The 8,503-nt window shown below is 40.4% G+C and overlaps 1 protein-coding gene across 1 annotated transcript; it reads right to left on the bottom strand.

Annotated features, from left to right (window-relative positions):
* Nucleotides 1–261: 261 nt before the first annotated feature.
* pdlim1 (PDZ and LIM domain 1 (elfin)) lies at nucleotides 262–8,112 on the bottom strand. Its single transcript, XM_079362979.1, has 7 exons — nucleotides 7,756–8,112; nucleotides 6,467–6,618; nucleotides 5,972–6,056; nucleotides 4,711–4,895; nucleotides 2,300–2,445; nucleotides 1,573–1,690; nucleotides 262–801 (listed from the first exon to the last, which is right to left on the bottom strand). Exons 1-7 carry the CDS (start codon nucleotides 7,846–7,848, stop codon nucleotides 615–617), a joined length of 966 nt encoding a protein of 321 aa, XP_079219105.1. The 5' UTR covers nucleotides 7,849–8,112; the 3' UTR covers nucleotides 262–614.
* Between the last annotated feature and the right edge of the window lie 391 nt (nucleotides 8,113–8,503).

Below are 8,503 nucleotides of genomic sequence, written 5' to 3'. Positions count from 1 at the left end.
TGATTGTTTTTTGGGTTGTTTTTTTTTAGCACTGAACCTAGTTATAAAGACGAAACAATTTTTTATTCCAAACTTAAAAGATGAAGTACTTTACAAGTGAGACACCACTGTCAATGGGGCAAAATGTTTCAAAATGTGATGTGATGAGCATGTTTCAATCTGTTGTACATCAGTAGATAGTAGTTTCAATAGTAGATACATCAGTTTCAATAAAACCCCATCAATGATTTAGGTAGCTAATTGATCAAGCTTAAATATTCATAAGGTAACAGTCATTTTAACTGCATTCAATGTTTATTTAATAAAAATAGATCTTTTTTTGTGTTAAGAAGTAATCTGTTTTTCCTCATTCAAAAGTAACAACCACATTTTGTTTGAGACCTCATCTTATGGTATTCACGGACTTTTCTTTTGTAGTTACTAACAGAAATGTGCAAGCTATCGTTTGATGATACTCATAACAGTCCTGTCTACTAGTGACTGCTCTGAAGCAGAATGCAAAAGAAGACCAATTTATATTGAAGGAGTAGCAAAAGCTAAAAAGGTTGCAATGCCTTGGATTACGTCTTTGTCCTTTATCGGCGTGCAGTCCGAGGCTGAGCTCAGCGGTCACTCTACTTGGGAAAGACAGTGACCACGTCATAGCCCTCAGGCGGCGTCATTCGCTCCCGTGCATGCTTCTCACAATAAATCTGGTCCTCCACAAAGAAATGTCCCTTCTGTTTCAAATTGATGTCGCAGTCCGTACAGGTGTAGCACTCAGGGTGACGGAACTTGTCTCTCAGCTTTACCACCATCCCCCTGAAGCAGACACATAAACATCACATCAAACCGGATTAATACTACAGTCGGTTTTTATCCAGGTCTAAATCATAATAACCAGGTTATATTGTATCGACGTTGTAAAAGGTAAGCGCAATACACCAAGGACAAACATTTTTTGAAATGAAAAAAAACCAAACAAAAACAAACAAACATTGATTTGCAACAAATATTTTTTCAACATCTTGGAATGAAAATGTGATGCTCAACAATGACATCTCTTGTGAAGCTGACAGCATGGATTTTATCCCATAGGCAAGTACATCCATCTTTTCGGACCTTGTCCTACACATCCTGCTTTTGTTTTGTCTATTATGTCCAACATAAACCTCACTGTCACAATTGGCCCTGCAAAATGTAAAAAATGAGGCTTTTTCAGCACTTCTGTTCACTGCCTGGTCTGACATCTTATGAATATGAAAATATTTATTGAGCAGTTCTTGGAACATAATTGTGTGAATATCGGGGTCTTTGTCAGACTTGATGTGATAAGTATGCAGCTCACTGAAAAACATTGAACCTAACTGAATCTGAAAACTCAAATAAACTTCTTAAAGTACAAAAATGTGCAGAACACGTTTTTCAGGGAAATCCGTTAGAAACGGTGGATTTTCAGGCAGCAAAAGGACAAGCCAATGCAGCACTAGATAAAGGCCACAAGGTGGAGACAAATCCGAAAAACAGACAAAAATCACAGTGTGGGAGGTGATCTTTACAATAAAGAGGAATCATGAATCATGAAAAACTTACACAATTCCAGATCCACATTTGTCACAGGAAGGTAGCTTCTCTATGTTTCCCACAGATGATCCAATCTTTGTTGAAGGGGCTTTCACACTCCTAAACCCGGATGGTTTGTCAGAGTCACCTACAACCGTCAAGAGAGACACAGAAATGAACAGGCCGTCCCCAAAGGGCAGCGTTCATACTAATCCTATTTATTCAACAAAGAAAATGCAACAGGGACTAGTTTTTTGTATGCATACATATCAATACAAGGTTATTAGTCTTCAATAAGTTATTTATTAGGACATGTCCCTTCCTACCCTAACCAAATAATGCCCATAGGGAAATCAAGTGCATTGACACCAAGGGGAACATAGTCCAAATTAAGACCCTTAAAAGGATCCCTGCTCAGAGGATGCTTACTTCCCTTTAACAGGAACTTGCAGTGTGTAGATTATTGTTGCATTGCTGTTACTTCCTCATATTAGGGTGGGCTTTTACATGTCCTTAAACTGTATACTATGATTTGAAATGTGCAGGTGCTTTAGGGGAAAAGTTGATTTATCATAATGAACCTTTCTCTGGTTCCCCACATACTTATAGCAATTCTTTAGTTTATTAAAGGATTGGTATGATTTAGGTTTTTTAAGACAACTATGACATAAAAATAAAATGGAAAATATGTTTGTGTCCCCCGGACTTCCATCGTAAGAGAGAAAACACAATGAAGAGGACGCTGCAAAATGTGCACCTGTCTCAAGAATCTCCTGGAGCACTTTGAAAGAAGCCGACTGTCGAGGAGGCTCGTCGGCCTCTTGGTTCTCCTGCAGCATCTTGTAAACCTCGGACTCTTCTTGAAGTGAACGCTTGCCCGTTTGTGATGCATCTGATGGAGCCCTAAAAAACCAAGTGTGTACAATTCAATCAGTCAGCAGGAGTAACTTAGGAGACAAACAGCAAACACCCGAGGTACGTCCACAATCTCTTCAATTCCATCCATTCTTTCCTTAAACTGTGTCTTCCCTTTATGTCCTAGTCCCTCCCACCAGGAATACATGGAGAGAACAAGGATGCACGCAAGGAGGCGAGAAAAAGGAACATGCGATTAATTGTGACAATGACATTTTCTCTGCAGTGTCTTCTTTTGAATGTTTAGTTCTAAATACTCATATCTCAGACATCTCCACCCAGTAATACATAACCGACTTTTTGGTGTCAAGGGTTGCTGCCTTTCTTCACAATCGGACACAATCGGTGAAGTTTTTAGGAGATTTCCTATCGGCTGCAGTCTCTGATCAACATGTGAACACCACAGAGAGGGTGTGTGGGACAGTGGATGACTTCCATGAAGGCGGCGCTCATGTGTCCTTGCTTCATTTCCTGAGAGATTCTCCCGTCGTGAACGTCATGTTTCGAGCTTTGGGACGGTTTTCAAGTCATGAACTACTTCCATTCAAGTGAGGAGAGATCAAATCAGAGACTTGACTTTTACTTCTCGATTCTTTATCACCAATCGAGATACATAAGGTGTCACGAAACCTAACCCTAACCCTTTTTGTGTCTAAATCCACCTGTTGTCCCACTAATTAAAGCGGCTGTAAAGTAGGAGAGGGGTTTTGTTCTGTAAGCAGAGAATCTATTTACAGCTTCTACACAGAAGTATAGAATCTGTAAACACTTGCTCATGATTTTCAGCATCCATGAGCAGCAGTTAAAAATCGATTCCAAGGTCAAGGATCGAATCGGTTCTCTGAAAAATGAATGGCAGTAGTATCATGAAGCGTCAGCAGCTGCAGAGAGGAGGAGGTTGTAACGAGCAGGCGCTATGGTGGCAAGACAGAAAATGAAAGACAAAAACTCTGTGAATATAGTACAAGAAGACGGCACAACGAGAAGCCCCCGATCACCTCCAGAATCTAAAATAAATGGTGAGAGACTTGTATCGTGAACTCAGCGTCTGAAATCGTATGGTGAGGTGAGTGAATCGTTACATCCCGATCATCGACAGTATGACGTCTCTGCAAACAGATCTCCCTATCACAGTGAAGCTTACGATCAAGCACTTAAACCTGAGCCACACGCTCGTTAGACTCCCTGGATAACTGAAGCGCATCAGAACTTAACACATAAAATGTCTTCTCCTCTTGATGACAGAACTGACTGAGCTTGACTTTTTACAAATCTGCATCATGATCGGCAAACCTAATTCTCCTAAACTGCGAGTCAATCCCAGTGAAGTCGGCTCATTTTGAGGCTCCTGAAGTGAAGCTGCAGTACAGCTTAAACTCAACCATCCATCTGAGAGTTAACACGGGCGCTTCTCCGGGATGTAATGGACAAAGAACTGCTTCTAGATAGCAGATGCATCTATGGTCTATCAGATGAGGGTGATTGCAGATGGGTTCTAAGATTAGCAGAAAATAAACTAATATTATGATTTTTAATAATTATTTATGGTATGAACATAATAAAAACACAAAATGTATCTGGTATCATTTCCAATAGCTCTTCATACATCGTAGAAAGAAATGTACTATATTCATATTTTAATAATATCAAAATTGTGATTCTCAAAGATGTTACTGTAAATACGGGCGAAGAGCAAAAAAAAAGAAAAAAAAAAGGAGTTTGAACACAAATCAAAGCAATCATTAAGAATCTCTTTGTAAAGGGAATCCCTGCTTGAATCCGTTTGTATCAGACGCCACTGAGCGATCACAAGCCCAGGGGCCGAATTCACAGGAGGATCCTAAAAGTAGCTCCTGACCAGCGAAGTTACGAGAAACTCCATAAAAATAATGGGCGTGTCCGTCTTAAATTCAGGACTTTAAGAAAAAACTGCTCCACGAGAATTGACGTAACCCATAGCAGCGGCGCGTAACTCTTAGTGATTTTATCCTTTGTGCAAAAACTCCCACGTTAAACATTTTAGCGCGAGTTAGTAGCACACACTAAACACTGCAGTCCGCTGATTGGTTGAAAGAATCGTCACTTCGTGTGAGATAAAAAGCTTGATATGTGTGGAAACACCAAACACATTGAAATGCTTCTTTAAAAGGCAACAGTCGAGCCAGCTTTAGAAACTAAAGGAGGTCTGAACCCCTCAACGTTTAGTCTCAGTTTGAAAGGCAATAACGCATCGTCACTTTTGGCTTAACTTACTTGGGGCTGTTTTCGTGAGCTGTGACCGAGGTTTTAGCTTCATCCAAAGCCGAGTTGAAGTTACTGATGTTCTCTGAAGAGTAGAGAGCAGACGGGTTGTTGTACTGGTTCGTCACAACGTTGGAGCCAAACGCAGCAAAGGGCAGAGCGCTCCTGTTGTGGGTCGAGCCGATGGGTTTCACCTCCTGCAAAAATGAAAATAAAAGCTTTTTGTAAAAAAAACAAAAAAAACAAAAAAACAAGCAAAGAGTGGGTGGATGACATGAAAGGACTAAGAAAAAGAAAGAACCGTGATAATGTCTGACACATGCAAAACTCAGAGTGCAAAGTCTATGCAATAATGTTCTCAACTTTGAACCAGCTGTTTTCGACGGGTGAATGAAAATGGCTGAAATTTACTTTCTAGTTTTAAATGTTTCCAATAATGTTGCAAGTCCAAACGTTAAACACATCTGAACATAAAAGCCAGGACCGGCTCTTTTGACATTCTACTGCTGCTTCTAATTTGACTAAGAGTAACTCATAATTTAGCAAGGTCATGTATGACGTGATGGCTCATATCCCAATTACAGCCAGCAGTCTTCAAAACACATCATGGCACTGGCATGCTGTCAACGTGAGGCACACAAAAACCACCAAATGTAGCCTGTGCTTCCAAGAGGGAAGACAAAAAATGCCTTCAAATGTAGCTCATGCTTCAAGTGTCTGATATTCAAAGTGCAGAAATACTCCGTAGTCTCTTCGAGCAAGTCAACACACATTAAGATTAACAATGACATGGTACGTTAACAGTGCTTGAAACGTACAAAGCGATGATTTAAAGTAACAAACAGTGAAGAGACATGGAAGTGGATGATGCAAACACATACTTGCGTGTGAGAAAAATGCAACATCGGTGACCTCTAACAAACACACACGTCACACGGTTTCCTACATGAATTCATACTTTGGCTTCAACTCAGAGGGCAGGAACTGAGGCTCGCATCAGAGCTTGGCTGATAAACTACCGTCTCCTAGGAAACCTCCTGTTAGGAAGTAAACAATGACTTCATCTTTGGCAGTACGAAGGAAAAAAAGAAAGAAAAAAAGAAAGAAGAAAAAGTCTTTGTGCAGAGGAAAAGGAATGATCAGGCTTCCAGAAAGTTTTTGGTTACTTTTGATATTTTTCCAAACTTAAATAGAAATGAGAGAGTTAGGTTAGAGTTATTTGTAAAAGTTCAACTCTGTATCTGGGTTCAATGTCAGGACAGCAGGCACATACCTGTGGCTGTGATGCAAGATTCATCTTATACGGATGTGCCCTCCCTTCCTCAGATGACAGTGGTGACCACAATTTAGTTTCTGACCTGCATAATGAGGAATAACAAGAAACTTAACACCAACATTTCATGCACATGTATTGGAAGTGTGGTCTGTTTCTGGGTGAGTTTTTTTCTCTCTCAATGCAACAGAGCAGAGTCGAAAGTAGAATCTTGGTGTTGGTTTGGTTACTTCATCGTTTACCACACCTTGCCTTTATTTGTCCTGACCTGCCTCTTCATCATCACTGCTGCATGAAATCTACCATAAAGTGATAATGCAATGACAGACTCATAAACAGGTTCACATACTCAAACTAAAGTTGTAAAGAAAAAGCCCTTGAGGAATCATAAACACAGCATCACTCCCTGAACACTTGGACTTTGGCCGAGTTGTCTCATGATACTCAATATTTTCAGGCTTGGTACGAGTAAGATCACATGTTGCCACAGCCTACCTGTCGATGGACAGCACCATCTCCTCGATGCAGCCCTTGATCTTGTTTTGGGCTTCCAAGTGAGTCATGTTCTCTGTTGCTTCTCCATCAATTGCCAGGATCATGTCTCCCATACACAGATTGGCTTGGGCAGCTTTACTCCCAGGGGTGACCTGCATCAAAATCAATAAAAATGCAGGAACTTTTAGGATTATATTTGGGCTGGCAGTGGCTAAGGAGAGAGAGGTCATAAGGTCCATAATGTTGACTCTTCTTGGGGAATTCAATGTTTCATCAATTTAAGCATTTTTTTTTTTTAAATGTGAGGTTAAATAACACAATTAATTAATCATTGTGTGAGGGCGTAGGGTACTTTCTGAATCAAAAGGCATGACATATATGAGTATAGTCAATATACTATGAAAACACATGTAAAAGGTATGACACAACAATTTTTGAAGCTTTACTCTTACAAAGCATACTGCAATAAATAACTAGAATCCTAGACATGTGGAAAGTACACTTGTAATTGACCTGTAGATAAATCCTCAGTCTGAAATCATCTTTTCATGTCACTGCTACCAGAAGTCTAGAAGTCTGCAGTGTTGTGTGTAAAGTCCTTCTTTATTTACACCAAAATACAGACAATGACAAAGCCAGGAGAGGACTGTTATCAGTCAGCTCTTCAGTTCAGGGCAGACACGATCAAAGATGAAAGTTCAGAGAGAGTCTGGAAGAGTTTCTCCTTCCATTTCTATGAGCAGTCAGACCTCGATAAACACTCAGCCAGACTGACCTACACACTGAAGAATGACATTTAATCAGCCTATAGTTTCTGTTTATGTCCCTTAAACATGTTGTATTTATTAATACCGTAAACATGAAAAACACGCGACAAGAAATACGTGCGAGTTTAGTCGAAGAGGGTCTTAGTTTGTTTTCGTCAGTCTATGCAATAAATGTTATGGTGGATCAAATGGGATAAATAAATAATCCGAGAATCTGTTTAGAAACGAGGTGAGCGACGGACAACTTCCAGAAGCTGGAAGTGAAAAAGATCCCGACAGTGACGTCATTCCATCGACGATAACATCGGCTACATTTGTTGAGGATAGTTATAAACTTATCAGTTCACCCTTCGTAAAGGAATGTCAACTTCGTGTTCAAACCAGTTCACATTTTTATCTGGGCCTGCATCGTGTGCCTCGTCCTCATCAGTTCAGGAGAGGGGTTTCCTCCTCGCTGCACGCGCAGGTAGCTCCAGGTTACACATTAGGGTACAATGTCGCGTCAGCAGCTGATTCACTTACCCGGGAAATAGTGAGTGGCTGGTCGAAGTCCTTTCCTCCAACCAGCCGGAATCCCCAGGGTCCAGGACCCTCTATCACTACCCTGAGAGGCATAACGTAAGTGTTAAAGTGGCGAAGTCGGCTATGAAGTGCTTGAAGATATGTCTCCACCAAGCTCACTTCCTACAGGAACAGTGATCGATGGGCAAAAGACTAGTGTGGATACCAGCTAGGAAGCATTGAAAGAGGGCTGGACCCTCAGGTTACAGTTACACGAATGCATTTGAAGTTTCCACGCTGGTGAGTGAGAGCACGAAGATCGTGTGTTAACAAATGGCTCACTCGGTAATGTGTTGTGAGGGGTGACTAAAAGCTTAGTGGTTATACCTGCACGCCAAGTAGGCTGACCATATGGCCTACCTATTTAAATACAACACTTGCCTTCAAATCTAAAACAACCAACAGAGAACATATTTTAAGGGAGATTTCGTGCACCAATAACACGATCATCTGTGCTGTGTTCTTCCAAGAAATGGACCAATAGTTTTTAGTGTTAGCCTATATTTGTGGCCAATTTTAATCAACCCCAAGACAAAAACTTCAATTGAACTCATCGATTTTGCAAAGCAGAGTAGTGAAGTAATCGCCCATTACAAGAGATATCAACGATGACTGATGATTTATGGAAATTGTTGACAATATGAGAAATATATGATATTAAATTACATTTAGGAAACTATGACAAGTGATAACATTTCCTACAATGCTA

The sequence above is a fragment of the Symphodus melops genome (genome assembly GCF_947650265.1).
Source record: "Symphodus melops genome assembly, chromosome: 15".
Lineage (NCBI taxonomy): Eukaryota > Metazoa > Chordata > Actinopteri > Labriformes > Labridae > Symphodus > Symphodus melops.
The sequence above is the reverse complement of the archived record's forward strand: the minus strand, read 5'-3'. Positions and strand labels throughout refer to the sequence as shown.